The following is a 25,532-nucleotide window of genomic DNA, read 5'->3' on the forward strand; positions in this document are numbered from 1 at the left end:
TCCCTCTCTCTCTGCCCCTCCCCTGTTCATGCTCTGTCTCTCTCTGTCTCAAAAATAAATAAACGTTGAAAAAAAAAATTAAAAAAAAAAAAAAAAAAAAAAAAGAATTACTAGAACACATTGTATTTTGTTGCTGCATCAGAGCAGCTGAAGGAAGACAGTTCTGATCAGGCCAAAGGTGAACGTGGAAAACGATCATCCTATCCCATGGAAAACGTGTTACTACATGGGCACCGTACTTGAACTTGCTTTAGTTGGTTTCAGAAGAGCAAAGTGGAAAGGATTCTAATACAGAGGCACATTGTAACTGATGAAGGGAAATTATAGTTTAGAACGACGTGACTCGCCCAGGGTCCCTGAGGAAGGTCAGAGCCAGAACTTGAACCACAGTGATTTAAGAAGTTCCTGGATCAGGTTATTTGTGTTCTATTTATGTTTTTTTAATTCGTTTTATTCAATGAATGTATTGTCAAGGTCTCTTATGTGTAATGACTATTCTAACCACCGTGCATACAGCATTGAAAACAACCTCTTCCTGGGGCACCTGGGTGGCTCAGTGGGTTAAGCATCTGACTTTGGCTCCGGTCATGATCTCACGGTTTGTGAGTTTGAGCCCCTCATCGGGCTCTGTGTTGACAGCTCAGAGCCTGGAGCCTGCTTCGGATTCTGTGTCTCCCTCGTTCTCTCTCCCTTCCTGGCTCTCTCTCTGTCAAAAAAAGGAAACAACCCCTTCCTCCTCCCCTTCTAACATAGACGGACAGACAAAATGAAAATGGGCACTCAGCCGGAGAGGGATAAATACTATGGAGAAAACAAAGCCGGACGAGGAGATAGGAAGCAGCTGTGGTGGAGGAGGGGCTCAGCAAAGGAGAAGTTGGCTTCAGGGCAGACCTCAGGAGGAGGAGGGGTGACTCCTGCTGCTATCTAAGGAAAGAGCTAGAGCACGGGCTCCAAGATGGGCTGGCCGGCAGGCTTGAGGGATGCAAGCAGCTCGGTGTGGCTGGAGCTCCACAAACAAGGGGGACATTTGGAGAGCAGGAGGGAATAGGGCAAGGTAGAGCTGGATCGCGGAGAGCCTCTGGCTGTTTCAACAACTAGTCTTTTACTGAGCAAAACCCCGGGCCACGTGAGGGCTCTGAGCAGAGTATCCGAGTTTGGCGTATTTTGGAAAGGCTTCTGTGTGGAGGGTAGGTGTGAGAGTGCAGGGGTGGAAGCAGGGGAGGGGTGGAAGGGATTGTGAGATGTGGGCAGCAGGAGGTGGGGGCTTTGACCAGAACCGGTGGGGAGGTGGAGGTCAGGTGCTCCCAGATCTCAAATGTAGAAGGCAGAGCAGACAGGATCCACGGAGAGGTTGGATGATGCGTGTCGAAGAAGGGGGGTGGGGGATGTAACGGGAACTCCGAGGCTCCTGTCCCGAGCAGCTGGAAGAACTGAGTTGTCATTTGCTGAAATAAGGAAAACTACGTGAGGGACAAGGTCAGAAAGTCTCTCTTAATCTCTGTTCCCTTGTAACTTATTTATTTGTGGAAGAAACTAGATTGCGTAACCTGTAGAGCTTCACACTGCGGAGATTTTGTGGACTCTTCCCTCGGATCTCACTTAACACAGTCCCCTCCCCCTGTGTGTCCTAGGAGCTGGCAGTGAGGACTGTAAGCGCGATGAAAGTCAGGTTTGATGTGGGCCAACACTGCCTGCCATGCAGCGTTGTGTTCCAATCCCACCAGAAGGCACAGCTCCTCTGGTTGTGCTTGTGGTTGTAGTACGAGCCGTGAGTACCGTTGCTTAGCTCCTTCTTGTCAGAAGTTCCCAAACGAAGGTCCTCTGGTTCCCTCAGTTAATCTTCATGTATGAGCTGAAATACGTCCGTAAAGACACCGTTAATTGTGTTACAGAACATGCAGGTAAGGTAGACTAGATGCTTGATTCTTTGTCCTTATTTCCTAAAATTCAAAACAATGAGTTAGTTACCTGGCATTTCCCACAATTGAACATTTCGTTTTATTTTCATGAACGCCTGGAATTAAACATACCAGATGTATTTTATTCCATTGCAGGAGATTCTTAGTGATGTTAAAATCATCCTTCTCTGTTCCGGGGGGGGGGGGGGGGGGGGGGGGGCTTTGAGCTGCCCTCCGTTTCCAGTAGCTCATTTGTTTCTATGTGACGTTACGTTCCAGGTTTATCTTGTACATTTTCAGCCCCGGAATCAGTCACTTCACCTGGCAGCCCGGTTTTCTCTTAATGAAAAATCCTATTGGGTGATGACAATCTGGTGCCACAGGTTGTCCTTGTTTGGGGCCTTTTCCAGTGGTCAGAGCTAAGACGTAGGTCTACATTTTTAAAAAAGAAAAATTATGGGTTCATAGTGATGCTTCTAATTCAAATTCAAGAGTACATAGGGTTATATTTCAGACTCATCAACCTTACGTTTGCTTCTCCTTTTCGCACATGGAAATTTTCAGGGTCCAAAACATCAAGGTAATTACTCATTTGTGTGGTTGCCCAGGTATAGAGCATTTCAATAACAAGATGCAGGATCCAAGTTCATCCAAAAGGTCAGGTGAAAATATTTGTTGACAAGAGGAGGGTGCGTTTTCTGATTAGCGCAAACAGCATAGACAAAGATTCTGAGGCCTGAGAGAGCACAGTTCCTTTCAGAAAGCACAGATACTGTTGTATCAGAGGTGTGATGGGTTAGAGCGTCAGGAAGGAGTGGGAACATAGCGGGCTGTGGATATTAGTGTCAACGGGAGACATAAGCTGTCCGTTCTGTGTGTTCCGGAGGTATCTTGCATTTGTTCTTAATAAGAAATATTTCAGGACACCCAGGGGCTCAGTCGCTTGAGCGTCTGACTTGAGCTCAAGTCATGATCCCACAGTTGGTGGGTGCGAGCCCCACATCGGGCTCTCTGCTCTCAGCGTAGAGCCCACTTGGGATCCTCTGCCCCCCTGTCTCCCTGCCCCTCCCCCGCTCATGCTTGCATTCTCGCTCTCTCTCCCTCTCAAAAATAAATAAACACTAAAAAAAAAAAAAACAAAAAAAAACAACCCATTTCTTTCTACTTTGTCTATACAAGCAAGACTTCTCGGATAGAAGTTTAAGGTTAGCTGTCCTCAACCCTGTTCTACGTTGAGTCAGGGAAGGTGGAGCCCAATTATTTTCTGCCGCTTGCGGAAGCATTTGCGTCCTAACGACCCGTTTTCGTCGTTCTGTTTCTCCCCACAGAGGACAAAGTGTGGACCATCGTGTCTCACGATTTGCAGATGCAGACCACGGTGGCGGGCTACAGCCCAGAAAAATACTCCGTGACGCAGCTCGTTTACAGCGCCTCCATGGACCAGATCAGTGCCGTCACCAGCAGCGCTGAGCACTGCGAGCAGTACGTCTCCTACTTCTGCAAGATGTCCAGGCTGTTGAACACCCCAGGTAGGCTGCGAATGGAGGGTTCCTTTTAATTACTGTCCCAGCTGGTGCCTGGAATGACTGCCACCACCCAACAGGTGTGACTTAGCATCTCTCAGTCCGGCCTCCCCAAGTGCAGGCAGCTGTGACCACAGTCAACTCGCACTTGGTTTGTTTTCTGGAGAACGAAACTGACAAAGTACGATGTTAAGAAAAAAAGAAAAAAAAATTCCCTGGTCTGCAACGTCCAGGTTTTTCAACTTTCCGCGCCTACATACGTGCACGAGTGTTTCTGGTGCTTAATGATCAGTCGTGGCTTGGGGCAAAGGTGTCTCCGAGCCTCTTGTGAACTTTCAAGCGATGCCCTCTGAGCTGTTCAGTTGTGTTTAAGGAGAAGCTGAAAGGCCGCCCGAGATGAATAGCGTGTAGCACAGCGATAGAATTCAGAGCCCTTTGCTGTCTGCAGTCATTTAACAGGATCCGTTTGTCTCAAGGAGCTCGACCTGATTGTTTAGGTGTGGGACGGCTTACTTTTAGCGATGCTTCCGAGTGTGTGTGTGGGGGGGGGTGTGCGTGTGCGTTAAAGGTATAAAAACTAGTGTCCAAAGGATGCGCTGGAAATAGAGATCTGTGTGCTTTGGGGTTCTTGGCCGCCAATTCAAGACGTTGACAGAAAATGAAATCCCTCAGTCTGTAGTGTGACAGAGCAGAAATAAAGCATGCGCTCTGACCACACTTTTCAGCCGTGCCGCTCTCCAGGTGTGCGATTTGGGTGGCGTTGATTGAACTCATAAGCCTCAGTTTCCAGTCTTTTTCATTCAGATAGGAATCATAATGCGTATTGCAGGTGAGTGAGAATTTAATAAGTTTGTGTACTAAATGCTGACTGCAGGGTTTGATCCACTTAAGGACTTTATAAATAGCAAATAGCGTACTGATTATTTGTAATAGTAAACATTGGAAGTGGCATCATGCCGCATCACAGACCCATGGGCTATTTGATGCTCCAAATCGGTGTTGGATTAGAGGCAGTATTATGTGGAATAGCTTACAAAGAAGAGTTCTAATAAAACATTATACGGTATTTTAAAGATTTGCGTGTATTTTATGCGCTGAAATTATAGACAAGTGTAACCTCTAGAATCTAATAGTAAAATCTAGGGGCGCCTGGGTGGCTCAGTCGGTTAAGCATCGGATTCTCTTTTTGGCTCAAGTCACGGTCTCACAGTTTGAGTTTGAGCCCCACACTGGGGCTTGGGAGCCTGCTTGGGATTCCCTCCCTCCCTCTATCTTGCTCTCTCTCTCTCTCTCTCAAACTACATAAAAATTAACTTTAAAAGTAAAATCTGCGGGCGCCTGGGTGGCTCGGTCGGTTAAGCGTCCAACCTCGGCTCAGGTCATGATCTCGCGGTCCGTGAGTTCAAGCCCCGCGTCGGGCTCTGTGCTGACAGCTCAGAGCCTGGAGCCTGCTTCAGATTCTGTGTCTCCCTCTCTCTGACCCTCCCCCGTTCATGCTCTGTCTCTCTCTGTCTCAAAAATAAATAAACGTTAAAAAAATTTTTTTAATAAAATAAAGTAAAAGTAAAATCTGTAAAAAAAAAAAAAAAAAGTACATGTGGACACGATTGGTTCAGACAATTAGTGCTTCTGCTGTTTGAAGAAAGAAGAGATGATTGTGGCTGGGGTGTTGAGGTGCTCAGAGGCAGAGACACAGTTTGAGGACGTTGAAGGAGGGTAAGCCAAAGGCTAGTTTCTAGTCTGTTTTTAAGCAGTACTCAGTTACATTTCTAATAATAAGTTCGGGGCACCTGGGTGGCTCAGTCAGTTAGGCGTCCGATTTCGGCTCAGGTCATGATCTCACGGTCTGTGAGTTCGAGCCCCGCGTTGGGCTCTGAGCTGACTGCTCAGAGCCTGGAGCCTGTTTCGGATTCTGTGTCTCCCTCTCTCTCTGACCCTCCCCCGTTCATGCTCTGTCTCTCTCTGTCTCAAAAATAAATAAACATTAAAAAAAATTAAATAAATAATAAGTTCAACACACTAAATCAAAGTCAGGAGTTTACTGCTAATCTGCACAATAACAGACTATTTTCTTGGGATTCCAGACATTGTGTTTCCAGACATTTGTAGATGATTATTGTACATAATAGATTATGCTCTGAAAATAAGTTTATCGTATGCTGCTTGCCTTTGAAGATGTGTGTGTGTGTGTATATGTATATATATGTATATATACATAATTATGTATATACATATATATGTATAATTTTTACTCACAAGAGATTAGTGCTTAATAAATGTTTGCTAATTGGAATGAACTGAAAATACATCATTATATAATTTTAACTATTATCTCATCCTACCTTCGGGCAGTTGGTTTAAACCCATGTGTGCATCAGAATTCTCAGGTCTGTCAAAATGCTGATTGCATGGCCGTATTCCTGGAACTCTCATTCGGTAGAACTTGGTTGGGACCCACGAATGTTTGCTTTTAAAAAACATCCAAGAGTAGTTCTGTGGACCATACACTAAGAAACACCATCTTTAATTTAAAGCATGAAGGCCTCTCATGTTAGACTTTAAGGTTTGAGTTCTCCATGGTGGAGAAGATTAAAGGAAATATTAGAGCTTGTCTAGCCAATTAAACAAAAATTAGGTATTTCCTAATTTCCTGCTCCTTCAGCTAAACCAAACTGGCACTGTAGTATTTTTTAATCCTTTGCATAGACCAGTCTCTAAATGTTACAGAGTGAATTTCAGCCCATCTTTTTTTTTTTTTTTAAATGTTTTATTTACTTTTGAGAGAGAGAGACAGCACGAGCAGGGGAGGGACAGAGAGAGAGGGAGACACAGAATTCGAAGACAGGCTCCAGGCTCTGAGCTGTCAGCACAGAGCCTGATGTGAGGCTCGAACTCACAGACTGTGAGATCATGACCTGAGCCGGAGTTGAACAGTTAACCCCGGGCGCTCCATTTCAGCCCACCCTTCTGAGTCATTCTTCATCCTCCCAACTTCTGTTTTCCAGGCTAGCTAATCTGTAGAACAGCTGAAGCAAGGAAAAGGAATAGTTGGGGTAGCGAGTGTTTCCGTATGATGGCATTCTGTATATGTCCAAATAAGAAAGAACACAATTTAATAAAAATCTTTAATTTGCTGTTTTAAGGAGCTAATGTTTGCTGTAATTGGTTTTTTTTTTTCCTCCTTCCTGGTAACATTCAATTTTAAATATCCATTTACTCGTTCTTAACTAAGACTGAATTATATTGGAACTTCTGTAGTACTCCTTGTGACATCTGTTTGAATACAAAGTATATTCATTATAGTCATGGCAATTAAAATGAATATCAAATGAGTTTGTAATAGCTATGTACTTAAAATGTTATTCTTTATTTTAAGAGCCTTACCCTCAAGAGTTCATTTGGGTCTCTATAGTTTCTAATGATACTTATGATAAAGAGTTGTTTGTATGCATAAGGACCTCATTTTTATTTTGATAAATGTTTGGTTGTACCATACCATTAGCTAACCAATGTAGAATTACTCATCATTGGTTTCTTGCAACTTTACAAGGGTAGTGTAATATATTTCTTGCAATCTTATCTCTTCTTTTTATTACTACAAAATTTAAAAATGGAATCCATTTTACGGTAATGATTTTGCCATTTTTTATGGTCATATCTGTTCTTGCCATGTAACTATTAATTCAGTTGTCCTTATCAGCTTTATAAAAGACATAGAAACAAGACAAATAAAGTTATTTTATTCCATAGAAGAGCCTGTTTGGAGTGAGGCATACCAACTTGGGAATGAACAAATTGTACTTAAACAACGAAAACCATTAATGGATATCAAAAACCAAAAGGATATTAGCATGTTTTATATTTATATCCCCAGAACTACAAATGTAGTAATATCTGAACTTACAAAGGCAAAAATGGTTAAACAATGAAATCTACTTCTGAAATAAATACCTTAAGAACCTGAATTTGTTAAGCTAGATACCAAGAGAAAGTTTCATTGCATCCCACTTGAGAAATGTCTTAGTCAACAATCTTAATATTTTAGATAAAATATTTCCCTGTATTTGGACAAAGACCTACTAGCCTGCTTTTAAAATTCTTATTTTCATATCTTAGATGCACTGTTGCCCTATATTTATTTTATAAAACATTGTACTTTCTAATTAAGAATTTTTTTATTGTTGAGGTATATATTCCTTACATCTATAAAGATTTAATTGTAGAGGTATAAAGTTGATATGATTCCTATTTCTCTGACTATACTTAGTGTTGTTTTCTTTGGTTTCCAGTGTTTCACTTCCTTTAATTTCTCAATGTAGTCTTATTCTATTCTCATAAGTCATAGTTTTATTGCTTCTTTTGTTGAAAGAAGCAATATAAATTATCCATGCTTTGGGGTAGTTTACTATTGGATTTTGTATCTATTGAAAAGGAATTATGTTCACAATTTTTGCCTATAAAGTAAGCTGTGTAAAATTCAATATACTTTGATGATACTAAACAGTGATTTAGTGGCATCCAAAGGACAAGAAAACATGACTCTGGTATTATAACTTATAACCTATTTTTAGAAGAAATTTCTAAACTTTGGTGAAGTTATTAAGAAAGCGAACTTTCCAAGTTGGTGCTATGCCTTGTAAGAAGCCATGATGTTTAACTCTTGAAACAACATAGATAAAAACATTGGTTGGTGGCCACTAACGACTAACATTTTCATTGTGTCTAGTCAGTATATTAATTCACAGATGAATAATTTAGCTAATTAATTATTGTGTTAATTATTACAAAAACTGGAGGGTTTAATTAAATGGGGCAAGCAAGGAAGGTAGAAATAACTAAAAGGTAAAAGTAGCAGATTAAATCTGGTAATATTCCACACCCAGGCAACTAGACTGTCCAGAGAGGACATTGTGGTTAAAAGGGACAGAATGGTCACAGGGAAAATAGAGGCTATTTCAGCAGTATGGATAGGAGTTGATGAAGGCCTCAGCTGGAATAATGGTTGAGATCATCAATCAGTCCACAGATATTTATTGTTTATTGCATATCAGGAATTGTGACCTATAAGCTGACATGTGGATTCGTATGAGTTGCCTAAGAAAAAAATGGCAGGGAGAATTCTAGGTTAGAGATATCAGAATGTGCAGTGTTTCTGAGACGGACGTCAAAGGGCACATACTTGGAAAGACATGAGAATGGCTGGAGTAGAGACCTTGAGGGTGACAGATAGAGAGAAATATGAAGGAGAGTCTCTGCATGACCTTCAGGATTCCACTCAAAGGGCCAAGGGAGTGGTTTTAAGTGGGGGATTCCAGCTGTTACGTGAAGAGTAGCGTGGAGGGATGACCAGGTTTGCGGGAAGCAAGCCTCCCGCACAGTGCCACCAGAGAATGGACGAGACTGAATATCTGAGAGGCTCCCTGGGCATTAAGAGGGAAGACTTTCTTTAAAGTGTAGGTAGTAGAAACAACATGAGTCATGATTGCTTACCTGTGGAGTAACTTCAGGATAACTTTAGGAGTAATCTTCCCCTCTACCCAGGAGTGAAGGTAAAATGGATGACTAGAACAGTTGTAATGTCTTCATAAGATGACTCAGAGAGGTCATGGGAAGAGCAAGGAAAGAACATTGAAGGAAAGAAAGCACTAATTTGAAAAAGTCCTTAAAGGAGAGAGTGCAGCTCACCAACAGGACTCCGAAGTAATGATCACAGCAGGAGGAAGAAAGCTAATAATGGGGAAGCTAAGGCAAAGGAGTATTTAACAATACACAAACAAGTAAAAATAAGTGAACACAAACAAGAAACTCGAGATGTGGGCAGTGGTGAGACATCGTACAGAGGAAGCCAGGCCTTGGCTTTGGCTGTTGGGAGGCCACTGGAGATTCATGGTGGTGGGATCTGCTGGGCAGAGCCACTGAAGAATGAATAAAAAAAGCAAGTGAAAGTTTTCAGGAAGTTCTATGGTAAGAAGGGATGGCTGAATACAGAACCGCTGTTTAATCAGAAGACAGAACTAAAGCAAGGGTTTGGGAATTGTTTGTATGTTTAAAAAATGAGAGAATTGTGAGTAAGTTTATACATGGAGGAGACAGTAGAGCAGATGAAAGACAGAGAAGGAATGTAAGAGGCCTCAGAAGAGAAAAGGGAATATGAAATTTGCCCTGGAAAAAAAAAAAAAAAGAGCATCTGCTCTGAGACGGGAGATAAAGAAAAGTAGAGATTTTCATTAAATTCTATTGACCAAATACCTTTCTTGACCTTTTATCTCCTTTACCTCTCAGAGTTATGTGGTAGATTTTATTATCTCCACTTCGCAAAATAGGGCTCCGAGAGGTGAATGGACTCACTAAAAGTCATTGTGGCTAGATGTGAAAAAGCTGGGTTCAAATGCCAATCTGGCTTCTCCCAAGCCTCGCCTACTGACTCCCTCAGGTGAGCCCCAACACATGGAGAGGTCAGTGCCTTCCTGCCAACGGGAGGATAGAGCCAACCCCATCCGGATGTGTACCCATCCCATCTCTTCGTCTCTTCAACCACCATGAAAGAACATTTTCCTTCTTGCCATTTACTTTGTCCGTCTCTGATTAGAAATGCTCTTTGCCAAGTGACCTTTGGTCAAGTCCAATATTTATGATTAATAAATTAATCTTAAGGTCACATTTATTGAGGGTAGCTTGACCTGTACTAAAAGAGTACGGCATTTCAAGGTGCCAACTTTTTGAGCTTTGAGGTGTGACTTTGAAGAACATTGACCTTCTAGATCTTGATGAAGACTTTTTCCTTCTGCCATTTTATTCTGTGAGTGCCCATGTGTAGCTTCGTTTTGTTTTTTGTTTTTTTGACTGAAATAGTAAAGGACATGTTGAAGTAAATCTTATATCACTCTGTAGAATTTGGAAATGTCCTCATATATTTAAATCACATTTTTTGTTTATCATCTTTAAAATTATCCATTTCAATGACATCATAAAATGAAGACAAACCTAATTGATTACATTGTGTACCTTATGTAGAAAATACCTCTCCTAAACAGGATGCTGAAAAAGAAGAGAGTTTTACTATAAAAAAGTCTCTTGGAAATACCTGAACTTTTATTAAGAAACATTCAACAAACATTTGTTGAATACAGAATACTCTTCTAGATGCTGTGAGAATGCAAGGAGGTCAAAGAATAGTTTTGAAATAGCATTTCCCTGAAAATACAGACAGAAACTTTTTTTTATAATGAAAATAAAGTCATTTTGCATATGACATAAATACTGACGGGATTTTACTGCTACATCTTGGATAAAAGTTTGAATAAATTTAGAATTCATGACAATTTCTAAAATCATTGCTATGTGCATTTTGTACTGAAGGGAAGATCGGAAGTTATTTGGAGAAGCTTAGGAACGAGAGGAGACAGGAGTTTTGAGTTCTAGGGGCCAGTGTATAGTTCAGGTTCAACCAGAGAAATAAAACCAGTAAAAATATTTATGTTTAGAAATTTATTGCAAGGGATTGGCTTATGCAGTAGTGGAACCTGGCTTGGCAAGTTCACAATTGGGGCACACTGTCAAGAAAGGCAGACTGAAACTTGGAAGAATGAGAAGAAGCTGCTACCCATGGGTAGAATTGCTTTTTCAAGGAAGACTAAGTCTTTTCATCCTTTCAGCTGATTGAATCAAGTCCGTCCAGCTTATGTGGCGCCATCTCTCTTACTTAAAGTCAACTGATCATGGACTTTACTGACATCTATAAAATACCTGCTTAGCAATCCCATGATTAGTGTTTGGTTGAATAACTGGGCACTATAGCCCAGCTAAGTTTGCACATTAAACTGATCATAATAGTCAGCAGAGATTATATTTTTAAATGAACAACTGAGAAATCCATCTCTAGAGTAGCAATGGTTTATTCCCTCAGTTGTGCAACATGTAGCTCTCTCAGTCAGAAAGACAGAGGAGATACACCTGGTCGAGGTGTTGGGGGACCTTTCATTCTCCTATCTCTCCATTTATGATGAGGGTACATGTGAACCTCATGTCATATTGCCAAATAAGATATCATTTTATATGGTTACAGCAATGGCGATTTGAATAGATCAAGTAGATCAACTTTACTCAGGAAGATAAGTCAAATACCAAGATTTTCCTTTCCTCTGTGTTGTTTCAAAAAACATTTTTTTAATTTAGTATTTTAACCAAGATAGCATGTATCCACCAAAGATGTGGCAGTGTTAACTCATCGTTCACTCAGAGCTCTGCCTAAAGGGAAGCATCTCCGTTGATCCAAATAAGCACACTCCATATCCATAACCTTAGGAAAGCTGTAGAAAAGTTCCCTCACTCCATCCACATTCCTTGGCAGTATTTTTCTGCTTTACTTTTCTTATAGTTGAATCAAACCCCCCATTGCCATGCAAACTAAAAGTAATGTTACAAAAACTCAGAGAAAGTTGAAAGAACTCACTTTTTTTTAGAACGGATATGAACAAAATAATACATGAATTTTATTTCAAAGACTGTATGTTTTCCAAGTTTTGTTATTTTCCCACCCATGAATGACAGTGGAGTCTGTTATCCTGTTCGCCTATCATTTACCAAAAACAGTGACTGGGTAGTTTTTATAGGACAGTGAATGATGTTGCAAAGTGTTAGTGGACTGGGAATGCCATAGCTATTTTGTCCTTCACTCTGTAGCTTAGATTCTCTTAAAGAAAATAACTTTTTTTTTCCTTTCTCTTGGTTCTGGATCTGAAATGCAAACTAAATGTACTGGCCTCTATCCTTGTATAAGTTATACTTAGTTATACTTAGATAACTTATATTTTAAAATCTCTCAGGGGCACCCGGGTAGCTCAGTTGGTTAAGTGTCTGGCTCCAGCTCAGGTCATGATCTTGGGGTCCATGGGTTTGAACCCCTCATCGGGCTCTGTGCTAACAGTTCAGAGTCTGGAGCCAGCTTCAGATTCTGTGTCTCCTTCTCTCTCTGCCCCTCTTCCATTCATGTTCCATCTCTCTCTCTCTCTCTCTCTCTCTCTCTCTCTCTCTCTCTCTCTCTGTCTCTTTCTCTGTCTCTCAAAAATGAATCAATGTTAACAATTTTTGTTTAATCTTTAAATTAGATTATGGTATAAATGAAAGGAGAAATGGCATTAGTGTTAATTAAAGGCTTACCATAGACATTTATACATCTTGGCTCAACCATCCATCTCCAAACTTTATAAATTATATATTATTATTTTCGTTTTATAACTACAGAAATATATAACTTTGGAAGGGTTGATTCACCAAAGGAAAACAGTAAAAATGATGCTAAGAGTCCAAACCAAGATTAAAATCTAAGCTTTTGTGCCCCTAGATCTACATACTATGTATGTATGTATTTTCTACCAGTATGTTAAAGAGAGGAAGAAGGGAGGAGAGAAAGGTGGGGTGGGTGGGGGAAGAGAAAGAAGGAAAGAGAAAAAGAGAAAGAGAATGGAGCCACCTCATAAGCTGATGGGGGGGAAATTTTTATTTTTTCCTAGAGTGCAAAATTAGAATGTGCTTTTAGCACAGTTAAAACAGAAGGCTGAAGCATTTTTGTTAAGCAGGAGGCCAAAAGGGACATTTATGAGAGCTGCAAATGCTTCATTTTGAAAATCTACCTTTTTTTTTCAATATCCCCGATTTGGCCCTGACAAGTATATTAAAAAATATGGTTTAGAGGACAATTTGTTTGGAACCATATTGAAAAACATTTGATGTGAAAGAAGTAAGAACATGCCTCTCTCTTTCTATAGAGCACTTGACTTTCATGTTTTTTATATCAAGGTATTTCAAATAGAACAGGTGAATTGTATATTGATGAAATAGAAAAATGTTGCAAAAGGTTATCCACTTCTTTTCAGACATAAGATATGAAAACACAATGTTGGTACTTTCTTTTCAGAAGAAACTCGTACACTTAAGCTTAACACACATTCCCATACCCAACTTTGCATTCTTACTGTATTAATTTGCTGTTGACAGATTGCTCAGAGATCCTATTAAAATGACAAGGGGCAGAGATGGCCAGGTCTGCCTGTGGGTGACCAGTGTCTGAAGGGTAGCCCCAGAACACTGACACGGACATAAAAGTCAACCAGCAAAGACATATATTTACTCTCTTAGGGTAGGGAATTGTTTTCTGTCAAAAGTATAAAATAACTCCCAGTTCAGGCTTGTTAGAGGGAGAGAGGATGGACGGAGAAAGGTGGCTCCATGCTAGGTAACAGGAGGAGGGAGGGGACGTAGTATGTGGGGAAGTGGGGTTGGGGATAGAGAGCCTGGACCAGGAGGGTGAGGCCAGAAGGATCATGGAGAAACAACTAAAACAGAACAGCCCCATCTTCATTCTATCCAGCTAGACTGTGGATTATATTTCATATCTCATAAGTTTTACAAAAGCATATTGCTCTAGTTAGCCCCCAAATTAAAATCAGTTACCTTTCTTCTTAGAACGCGGCCATATAAAGGTTTCTAGAAACCAAAACATTTTTATTTTGTTTAATTTCAAAATATCAAGATGGTAAGGTGAGAAAAGTAATAAAATTACTAGGATCAAGACCACGAGATTGTCAAGTCTAATAGATGAAACTTAATACATATGGACAGAGGTTTGAGCTCTATTAACCACAAGTTATGAGTTTGCATGAAGAGAGCTGGTAGCATAACTTACAAGGTTTTAATGCAAAAATAGGAAGTATTGATGAAATAATGTTCACCAAAGCAGAGAAGAAATGTGCACTTTGACACATATTATCTAAACCAACAAACAGCAGCAAAAACATGAATTAATATAGTGGATGATTTCAAAATAAATACTTGGCATTGGAATGTTATAACTTTTAAGATAAGAGTGTGACCAGTATCTAAAAGTACAGTCAAAATGTGATAATCAAGTTTCAAGATACTCAATGGTGAGGACTTTTTCCCTCCTTCTATCCCTAGACAATTTATTATTCTTCTTCCTTCTAGCCTTGTAGCAGATGTTGTTCATATTAGGCAAAGGATCTACCTTCGCTATATGTTTATGTGTATATATGTGTGTGTGTGTGTGTGTGTGTGTGTGTTTTCACCTGTTGGGGTATGCACCAGTGCGGGTCTCTGTGATAATCTAATGTATCTCTATGTGTTCTGAATGCCACACACACACACACACACACACACACACACACACACACACACACACACACACACACCCTACATAATTCCATGGAACTCCATGGAATTCCTTCATGGCTAGTTCTGATATACTTCTTGAAAATAACACCACACAGAGCTTATTTGAAATGCAAAGAAATCTAACTACTTACATGGAATAGGTGTTTGCTACCAAAGTTGATAACATCATTTGCGGGGAAAATAATTGGGCTGGAAATAACTAAAAGTTGACTATAATTTACTAAACTGTTTACAAAATGACCGAAATGAAAAAAATTAAAGCTAAACATAACTTGATGCCAAACTGCTAAAGCCCGAGCCTTTTACCCAGAACAGATACATATTCAGTGGAGAGGGGTTGGCTTTGGTCAAAGATGGGAAATAGGGATCTAAAGTAACATAGACTCAATATGAATTAAAAAAATCACCTGGGGTAAGAATAGTCTAGAAATATATAACCAGTGTTTTTTAAGAATTGATTTTGTACTACCACTCAGAATGGCTGTCATCCTGTTATCACCTCAAGATAGGGACAGCCTAACCCAGGCAAAATGTATAAAATATGTGTAGGCATGGTTCAGAGAAATTTTTAAAAAGCATAAATGATCTGAGGAGGAGAAACATAATTGGGATTATATATATAGGAGAAAGGTCTACAAAAAAAGAAGTCCTTGAGAAAATAAAAATAATATTGAACCACCTTAGAAATTTCATTTTTAATGAGAAAGTAGAAAAACAAAGATATTGGGCTTCTCTTATATTAGAAAGGATTTAGTAGAGATTTTGTCCAAAGCAACTTCTTAGGATAGTGTGGATGAAATGCTTGCCTATGCATAGAAGTTTCAGAAAGGAAAAGAAACTTAGCTTGCATCAAATTACAGCACATGGAGAAGTCTCGAAGGCTGTCTCTCAAGATATCTGACATTACTTTAATGAGTTTTCTACGATTCAAAGTCAGATTCTTTTGATAGAACTGGATTTCTCAGCACACTCTAGTTTGATCTCAAATATAATCAGTCTGTGAGATTGAGATCTACAGTCAAAATGCCACTATATTAATTTAAAATGAAAAGAGTAACTGCTCAAGGGATGGGATGGTCTGGCCAGCGCATTCCATGCAGGCAAGGTACATGGAGAACCAAATATAAACCAGGATGACAATGTGTCAATTTATAATGAAAAATGGAATGCCAAAAGGACTGGATGCTTTTGTTCTCAACCCTGCCAAATCGCTCCCTGGGGGGCTTACCATATGGGGAACCAAATTAGAATCACATGCTTGCTTCTTGAGCATGGACTTGGAACACAAGGAGTGAACCAGGTTTGGGGAGTCAAAGGCACTAGGCTATCCTCGGGCCACAGAGCCCTTTTTCTTAGCCTGCAGTCATGGAAAGTTCATGTGGCTCACTCTCCTCTTATTTACATATTAGTTATCTTTCTAGATTCCTTCTGACCTTGTCTTTGATTATTTAGCTCTGTTCGTATATTCAATCAGATGGCCGTGGAGTGTTGGTGGCCTAGTAGTAAATTTGTTCCAGTCCTTGCTCTGAGTTGATGTTTTGGTTTAACTACCAGAAGACCATCTTCTTTTCAAGGCTTTTCAGGGAAGTCCCCAAAATCCCAATACTGACAACCCAAGACAACAGAGATGATTTCTTCAAGGTCTTTCCAATCCTCGATTTCGTGGGGAAAAAAATGTTTCCGGTGCTGCATTATTGCACACAAGTAACTGAATTTCCTTTTCAAAGCCTAGGAAAGACAAAGAAAATGAAAGTTGGATAGACTTAGAAGATGTGGCCTACATGTAACTAAATCCTTAGTGTTTTTCCAGTTCTGAAGAGGGAAATCATCATCATTTTGATTGAGATGTTTGCATTCATTGCTGGGAAACTTGATTTTGGCTCCCCATGGGGATCGCATGGGATATGCAGACACAGTACTTTACTTCTTAGTAACTTTTATAGATATTTTGATCATTTTCATCATATTAGAGCTTCCGATTTGGAACTGACTGTGAAAATGAAGACGCACTTGCTCAGCAAAAAAGTCTTAATGTGAAGCCATCTACTCCCTGGAAGCTTTTGTGGTAACACATACCACCAAGATGGAGAAACCATTGAGGTGAATGAGCCTTATTATCTATCCATGTGTTACTGTTGAAAATACTAAAGGCAGGTCACGTGTGCTTTGCATGGAACTCTGCCGGAAAGCTGTCATATGATAATACAAGGAAAGATAAGGCCAGAAGAAACCTAAATGGGAATGACTACAGAGTAATACAATTAATTTATAGCCAGATATATTAAATTTGTTTAAGATTGACAGCCGATTTGCCCCTGGGAGGGAGAAGGAGAGAAGGGAAGGGATTTTCTTTTAAAGAGCTCCTGAAACCTACTAGGATGTGCCTAATGAGGTGATGTAATATAAAACATCACTTGATGTGAAATTTGCATAATGCCTTTTTCCCCTAAGAGATTGCTTTGAAAGAATAACAAAGAAACTGAAATGAGGTGGAAAACAAAATAACAAAACACAAATATTTTCTCAGTGTTTGCAAATATTAAAAATAATTTCCTATCTTCCGATCTCATTTGTTCTCCTGAGAGCCCACCTGGATGTCCTCAGAATGTAAAGTGATACTTTAATTAACACATTGGGATTTAGATTTCTTTATAACTATGCCACTTGCATAAAAAATGTTCATGTCTATTTATGAGCCAGGCAAAGCTGTGGTCGTGTGAATTATGCCATGTTGTGCAGGAACCAAACACCTGTAAACACCTTTAATTTATGCACAAACTGTTGTGGTAAATATGCCAGCCCTTATCAAGATTGTTCAAAGGAGTCTTGTCTTTTGCAGTTTATTCCCTTCTTTCTGCACCTTTTTTTTTCTTTGAATGGAGAACCTCGTCCTCCTGGTTTCTGACCAACTCTGCTTATCTGTAGAGGAAACAATTTGGAGGCCCTCATGTTTAGATTACGCAGTTACCCCTGTGCTACATATCTTCCCCGTTGCTACAGTCTTCACAATTTCATGCGAGACCTGGAGCTCCTATTGCCTTGCTTTAAAATCCTCTGGACAGAGACGGGGAACACTCTGTTGCCAGACATTTTACATTTGTTGCATAATTAAGTTTTAGCATAAAGTTTCCTAGTGCACCGCCTCGCCTTGTACATATTGTTTTGCATGGAAAACCCTTCATATTTAATTTTGAAATCGCTTGTCATTCCTTCATCTGGCCATTCATTCTCTGAGCCACTGTTTATTGGCCATCTATTCTCTTTAGCTACTAATTACCGGGGATGGTTATAAAAGGCATAAGACCTGATCCCTTAAGGCACGGATCTCCTATTAAAGCTGTTTTAAACAGTTTCCTTCTAAAGAGAAGTAGGAAGGTGTGAGACTGGTGAGCCTCTGAATTCATACTGCGCCCCACATTGACCCCAAAGGCATAGTTGGCTGAGGTCCTTGCTAAAGGTTGTGTGGGACAGTTGGAACCATGTACGCTGTCCCCTGTCAGCATCCTCAAGCCCCACCCAGCCACCCAACATGCGCGGTAAAACTTAAGTGCTCATATCCAGCCACCTGTCTTCCAGGGGATGCTGTCTTGATTGTGGTTGTTAGAAACCTATTATAAACTGATTTCCTGACGATGATGGTGTCTTTCCTGAGCTTTCTATCTGTACCAGGCTCTGCCCTGCTCCCCCAGCCATATTATAGAGTCAAGGTGTCTCTTAACTCAGCTCTAAATGTCTGTGGTTTTCTGTTGCCCTTTCCTTTGTCTTAAGAGCCCAAATGGTTTTATTGCATATTTGATGTAATGTTCAGAGAATATACTGTCGTTTTCTTTGTGTAACTCCTCTCTTCTAACACTCTCGCGTTTCAATTTTAAGCCGTGTATTTTTTTTCTCCGGAAACAGAATATTGTCCAAAGAAGAGTTTAAACCCAATTCAGTAAAGGTCAGCTCCCCACTTCGAGGCACGGTCCACACCGACTAAGACAGTCCCCTGAGTGCTTTAGAACTTAGTGGACCTTCGTGGTAGTGGGAGCTATGGAGGAATTTCCTCTGCTCCGACCTTCCAAATTCAGGGGCCTCCTTTGTGATTGCTTCTCAATATAAACGGCCTCTAGTCTGCCAGCGTGCACCATGACAGAGTGCTACCCTAATAGAAAGTTTGACTTATATTTCAGTCACCAAAGCCATGTGTCCTTCACGTCTCTGACACTAATAAAAGTCCCAGTCCCTCTCCCTAAGTGGTCCATTACCCTAAACCCTCAGGATATGCATGTTTGGCTTACTGTAGGCTTGCAAGAAAGGCCAGTCTTTTCTTTAAAAAATTCAATACCAATTTTCAACTTACTTCCTTTAATAATCAGACGGTCCAAGTATTCATCAAACATGCAACGCCCCCAATCTGATTTGTATAATGTAAATGCAACATCACTTTGATCAGTAAGTACCCTCCCTTCTTTAAGGACTCTTTGTCCTTTACAAACCATAGTCTAGATTCTGCATCCATACCACAGCCTAAAGGCCCACATCCCAGGAATCACTGAGCCCACCGATGGGATATGGCACAGCCCCTACATCTGCTCCTGAATCCTGGAGCTGATTAACGGTGCGTTGCGGCTCTTGGCAAGAGTCAGAGGAGGAAATGAAATTAAGGTGTAGGGGTGAGGCAGGAAATTCAGAAAAAACTACTTGGGAAACGTAGCTAAGCAAGATACAATTATCTAACTTATAATTAGCCCGGAACATCAGGCCCACCATCCCCAAAGGCTTCTTTTTTGCAAAGAGACGAGTGGTACCATCGAGTAGCAGATGGTAGTCTTGTATGAGTGCAAGTGAGTAATGGCCACTTCTTACCTGAAGAGCATAACCTGCTCAGAATTTGGTGATAGGAATTCCTATTGGCGCTAACTCATTAGCTTAATAGTTCATTATTTCTGTGTCTTCTATCGCTTGGGGCTAGTGCAGTTATTACATTTAAAAAAAAACAGAGTTCTGGAAAATTTCAGTAACATCTATAGGCCTGTTGGCCTCTACCATTTGCACCAAAACACCTAGCAAATTAACATAATCAAATGAAATTTGTATTCCTTTAATCACAAGCCAAGAAATCCAGTTGATTGCACCATGACTCCAACAATTTGTGATACCTTTTAATTTTATTCCTCAAAAAGCCTCTGATGTAGGGCCACCTGGGTGGTTCATTCGGTTGAGCATCTGACCCTTGGTTTCAGCTCGGGTCACGATTGCACAGTTTGTGGGGCTGGAGCCCCGCATCAGACTCCGCGCTCATAGTGTAGAGCCTGCATGGGATTCTCTGTCTCTCCCTCTCTCTCTCTCTCTGCCTCTTCCCCACATGCACACCTCCACATGTGCACGCATTCTCTTTCTCTCTCTCTCAAAATAAATAAACTGTTAAAAAATTTCATGATATAATTTTTTACAAAAAGAAAACTATTCAGGTCTAGAGTGTGATTTTTGCCCCATTGACTGCTCCTGCTTCAAAAGACTTTGCATGCAACTCTGGAAATAGTACTGTTACTACAGCATTGTTTAAAAAAAAAAATGATGGGGGGAATAAAGCAAAACCAAGTCCCCTTAGTTCAAGGAATGTCCTGTGAAGAGGGGGACACCTAATACCAGAACAGGTTTTTGGCTTCTGTCTACCTAAGAGACAAGTTCAATGAGAGGAAAGTCTAATTTATTCTTTCCCTTGCTCCGTAATAGGCATCTTCAAGATGTCTTCAGTTCCTGAAAGCATCCTGGCCAAGAACATGCTGCCTGTAGGAACTGGCCCTCAGTTGTGTTTCCCTCCTGAGGCGATATCCTACAATTACTAGTTTGTATACTGTGTGTAATTATAACCACAAAAGCAGTCTAGTTTTTAAAGCCCTTTATTTCTACATGTGGACTTGTCCGTTTATTTACCCATCCAATCATTTAAATTGTGTCCATTTTACCAAATGTTGGTCTTTGTACCAACATCTCCTGAATATCTACTCAATATAAGTCACTCTGCTATGTTCTCTACAGAATGAAAATAAAGCCCAGTTTTCTATGTAGCAAGATCTGTTGAATCACTGAGAATTAGCAGAATATTAAGCTACTATAAATTTGTCATTTTATTTGGGGAGTGGAAATGCATAGCAGTGCAATAACTTAGAAAAGTTTTTATATTATCATTTATATACAAATACATAATTTATATATAAGCATAGATGCATGTATATAATTTTATATCGAGATATAATTTTAGAAGTAGTAAACATGATTTCCCATAATTACTTCTTTAATGGTAACGCATAAAACCTCTTAATGCTTATAAATGACTTGGAAAATATTCATTTGTAAAACAATCAAGTAGGGTAATTATTCATTTTTGGAATACAGGGAGAAGAGTGATAACAGTTACTTTAAGCTTTAGATTAGGGCTTCCAAAGCCTGTTTTTAGGTCAAGGATATTAGCTTCATCACTGTATTACCAGCACACAGAAGTGTGCCCAGCATATAGTAATCAACATTATTATAATGAGGATTAGTCGAATGATTGAAAGACAGAACACGAAACCCTTTCAATGATCTGGCGGAGACACACGAAGCATCTTCCTAGGGAAATAATGTGGGTTCACATACCCATTTTGCATATATTTCAGAGAGGTGATGGACTCCCAACTCCCACAGCCGCTAGGTTAAGAACCCCGGCCTTAGCTGAAGGAAAAACATGTAACATGTGCAAACGTGCATCATCCCAAAGCACAGGGGACAGCTGCTGTCATGGGCCAGGCCAACTCTTGAAACGTCCACATGATACTCAGAGGTATTGTTTGCCTAGAGGACATTTGGTATGAAAGAACTTTTGTTTTTTTTTTTTCAAATCGGTTGTAACTGATACTCCAGAACTATTCCAAATACTCAGAGTAAGCACAACGTGGGGAAGAGGGGAAGCTCATGTTTTGAAGGGCTAGGGGTCAGATAATAGTGTTGAACATTGCCTTCCTTAGACATCATTTCCGACCCTTAAGTAATGCTCTCCAGGAGAAAACCTCCCTACTGAAGTATCATTTTGCTCCTTCTTAGGACGAAAATCATTTAAGCCATTGAAAATATTGAAATTATGCCTATACCCCCACTGCGATTTGTGTGCCTATGATTGTGCAAATTCATTTACTGAAGCCCTAGAGGCACCCTAGAACGTGACTGCATTTGGAGAGAAGCCACTAAAGAGGTAATTATGTTAAAACGAGGCTGTTAGGACAGGCCCTAATCCAATACGACTGGCGTCCCTGTGAGAAGAATCCATCTGGACGCACAGAGAGACCACGTGAAGACACGGCAAGAAGACGGGCGTCCTCAAGCCAAGGAGAGAGGTCTCGGAAAACATAAAACTGCCAACATCTTGATCTTGGACTTCTAGCCTCCAGAACTCTGAGGGCAGAGAATTCTATTGTTCAAGATATCCGGTCTGTGGAATTTTATTATGGAGGCTCTAGCAAACGAATACACTGTCTTTCATCTTATGGATCAATGCACTGTCTACAAAAAACAAGAGTAACAGTCATCTAGCGTCAAATGACTAGGAGTCCATCTAGAAGAGTGATTCCTTCGACGGTATCGTGGATAAATAATATGATGTACTGTTAAGTTTTCTTTCCACACACAAAGGACGGAAGGAAGATAACATTTATGTAACGTCGACTCTTTGCTAGGCAACTTTGTGTTACCTTTTGTTACCTGCTCTATTTACAGAATGTTGGGAGGTAGAAACTGTTAGTCATATTATACGGAGGAGAAAAATGAGGTTCTGGTGGGTTTGAACATGTTCGTGGTGCCCCTCACATACTAACTGGCAGAGCTGGTGTGCACAACCCCCTTCGAGTGCTAAAACCTGTACTTTCTTTTGGACACCACACTGATAATCCGAGTCCTCGCATTCTGAGGTCGCCGTGCACCTGAGACGTCTGCTTGTCACAGAAAGATCAGGGTGCGAGTTGCCATTTGGCTGCAACGTATGAGGTTGTGACGCCAGAAATGTAAAGGCAGGTTTTCTTTTCTATCCTCAATGAAACCAAAATATTAACATTTTTCCTTCCTTCCTTCCTTCCTTCCTTCCTTCCTTTCTTCTTTTCTTTTCTTTTCTTTTCTTTTCTTTTCTTTTCTTTTCTTTTCTTTTCTTTCTTTTTTTAATTTTCTGGCTGAGAAATATACCCAGCAATTAACGTGAAAACAAAGAAATGTGGCTATCGAGACCCCAGTGCTTTCCTTTCTTGAGTTTGTATCCAAAAGTCAGAGAACACGCAGCCAAGACTAATCAACTAAATTATTCATCTTGCACCTAAGGATTAAGAGGCAATCAGTTCAAGAAAGTCAGTCCAGGGGCGCCCGGGTGGCTCAGTCTGTTAAGTGTCCAACTTCGGGTCAGGTTATGATCTTGCAGTTCATGGGTTCGAGCCCAGCGTCAGGCTCTGTGCTGACAGCTCAGAGCCTGGGGCCTGCTTGGGATTCTGTGTCTTCCTCTCTCTCTGCCCCTCCCCAACTCACGCTATCTCTCTCTCAAAAATAAATAAACATTTTTTAAAAAGGTCAGTTTAGCATGAGGTAATTTTTGATAGTGAAAGGATGTAGGTTTAACGCATTTTGTCACTTCTGTGTTTGTATTTTGTATGACCAGCACAATAAGGATATTATGAAATTTTTTGCCATATTCTCTGAGAACAGAAATCGCCTGTTTATAGGTCTATAGAAGTCAAGCCTAATGGGTTTTATACAAATTCCTTACAATATTTTGTATTAGTACTTATGTCCTAGATACCTGGAAATCAATAAAATGATTGATTTTCTTTTGATGTAGCTCTAATTTTCTCTCTCTGGGAAAATCCTTATACATTTGGGTAATATTTTTTTTTTAATTTTTTTAACACTTTTATTTATTTTTGGGAGAGAGAGACAAAGCGCGAGTGGGGGAGGGGCAGAGAGAGGAGACACAGAATCCGAAGCAGACTCCGAGCTTCGAGCTGTCAGCACAGAGCCCGACACAGGGCTCGAGCTCATGAACCGTGAGATCATGACCTGAGCCGAAGTCAGACACTTAACTGAATGAGCCACCCAGGTGCCCCTGTTTGGGTAATGTTTTTTAAGGTAAAGCTGTGTTAATCGAGTTGGACAACATCTCTTGACCCATCTTACTCATTTTCCCTCAATATAGTGATATTTCAACGTATTCTAATATTTATAGTTGTCAATAATGGTACACATTTTAATTGGAGTCAAATTTCATTATTTTTAAATTTTATGCTTTTAAATTGCCATTCTCATTGTTAGTTTCAATTACTTCATGTTATTGGTGTCTTTTTCTTTCAAAGCAAACTGTCTATTAGACTTTGGGAGATTTTCTTTTACAACCTAATTATTTCCATTTCCATGCTTGTCATTATAAAACCTCCTTTTTATTTTTAAGTGAATATCACCAAATAAGAGAATCACATTCCTATTAAATGCATCTCTGTCCAGGGGATAATGCCAAATGATTTTAGGGTATCTACCAGCATGAAGAGAATATCCCATTTAGACATTTGTCTGTGGTGGCAGCAAAAGGACAGTGAACTTCTTTTTTTTTTTTTTTTTTGAGAGTTTTCCTTTTTTGGAAGAGAAGAGGAAGCAGGGTGTCTGGCTAACATAAAGGGAAAGGTATTTTCTTTTATTCCAAAATAACATTTCACCAGCTTCTAAACCTGCCGCTGCGTCTGCAAAAGCTCTTACATAATGGGAAAAAATCTGTCACGAGATTGTGTAGCCTTGCTCTGCTTGCATCTTTTTCGTTTTTCTGCCACAATTGTGAGACTGATCCTCAGAATTCAGCTCAGCCTTTTTTTCTCCTTCAAGATAAGGATGTGTTGCAGCCGGAACACTAACTGGAGCATTCTGAGGTTTCACTGCCGCTCTTGCTCTCCAGCAGTCCAGTGTGGCTCCTGGGCTTGCATTCTTCCGAAATCTCTCTGGACCTGGGCTGTAAATAGAAATGGCTTCCTGTTGCACTGAGAATGAAAACCACGATCCTTATCTTGGCTTTCCAGGGTCTTTCGCGGCCGGCCCCTGACCGTATCTCTGGCCTCATCTGCCCCTCTTGCGGTTGTTACGCAGCTCAGACGGAGCCCCACCCCAGAGATTCAAATCTACCTCTAGTAGCTGTCCACCCAGTGCCGTCAGTCGGTGACCGGCCCCTCCCCGACACTGCGCAGGTGCAGGGGGCTCGCAGCTCTAACCCCAATCCTGTCCCCCGCCTGAAACCGGCTCTTTGCGTAAGTCACATTTTGTTAAAGCGGAACATCCGTAGAGATATGTGTAAAAATCAAAGGTGTAAAGTTGGATTACTTTTCACAGAGCAAATTCACTTATGTCATCGGGACGCAGACCGAGAAGTAAAATATCACTGTGTCCCAGCAGACCTCTTGGCAACCCTTTCTGAACCTCCGTCCCCACAGACAACCACTCTCCTGACTTCTGGAACCACCAACGGGTTCCCCTGATTTTGAACTTTGTATAGGAATACAGTAGGTCCTCTGTCACATCTAGCCCCCTTTGCTCAATATTTAATTTGGCAGCTGCATCTGTGTCGAAGGTGGTATAGCTCATTCTCCTTGCTGTGTGGGTATATCACGACTTGTGGTCTGCTTGACCGTAGGTAGACATTTCCGTTATTTCCAGCGTGGGAGTAATCCAAATATTGCTGCTGCAGTCTCATGTGTGTTTGTATAAACGTTGATATATACATATGCCTACAGATGCGCATACACACACACACACACACACACACACACACACACACACACACATGTATGACGTATATCTAGATTTGGGCTCATAGTTAGCATATGTGTATGTCCCGCTTTTGTAGAGGCTTCCAGTTTCCCAAGGTAATTCTACCCAATTTACA

General features: G+C 40.5%; 1 protein-coding gene across 1 annotated transcript in view; it reads left to right on the top strand.

Annotated features, from left to right (window-relative positions):
* The window catches only part of CNTNAP2 (contactin associated protein 2), a 1,960,721-nt gene that overhangs the window by 1,297,656 nt on the left and 637,533 nt on the right, over nucleotides 1-25,532 (top strand). The window contains exon 13 of the mRNA XM_042974552.1: nucleotides 3,227-3,427. Within this exon, the coding sequence (XP_042830486.1) occupies nucleotides 3,227-3,427 (201 nt within the window). The remainder of the gene's footprint in view (nucleotides 1-3,226; nucleotides 3,428-25,532) is intronic.

The sequence above is a fragment of the Panthera tigris genome, chromosome A2 (genome assembly GCF_018350195.1).
Source record: "Panthera tigris isolate Pti1 chromosome A2, P.tigris_Pti1_mat1.1, whole genome shotgun sequence".
NCBI lineage: Eukaryota > Metazoa > Chordata > Mammalia > Carnivora > Felidae > Panthera > Panthera tigris.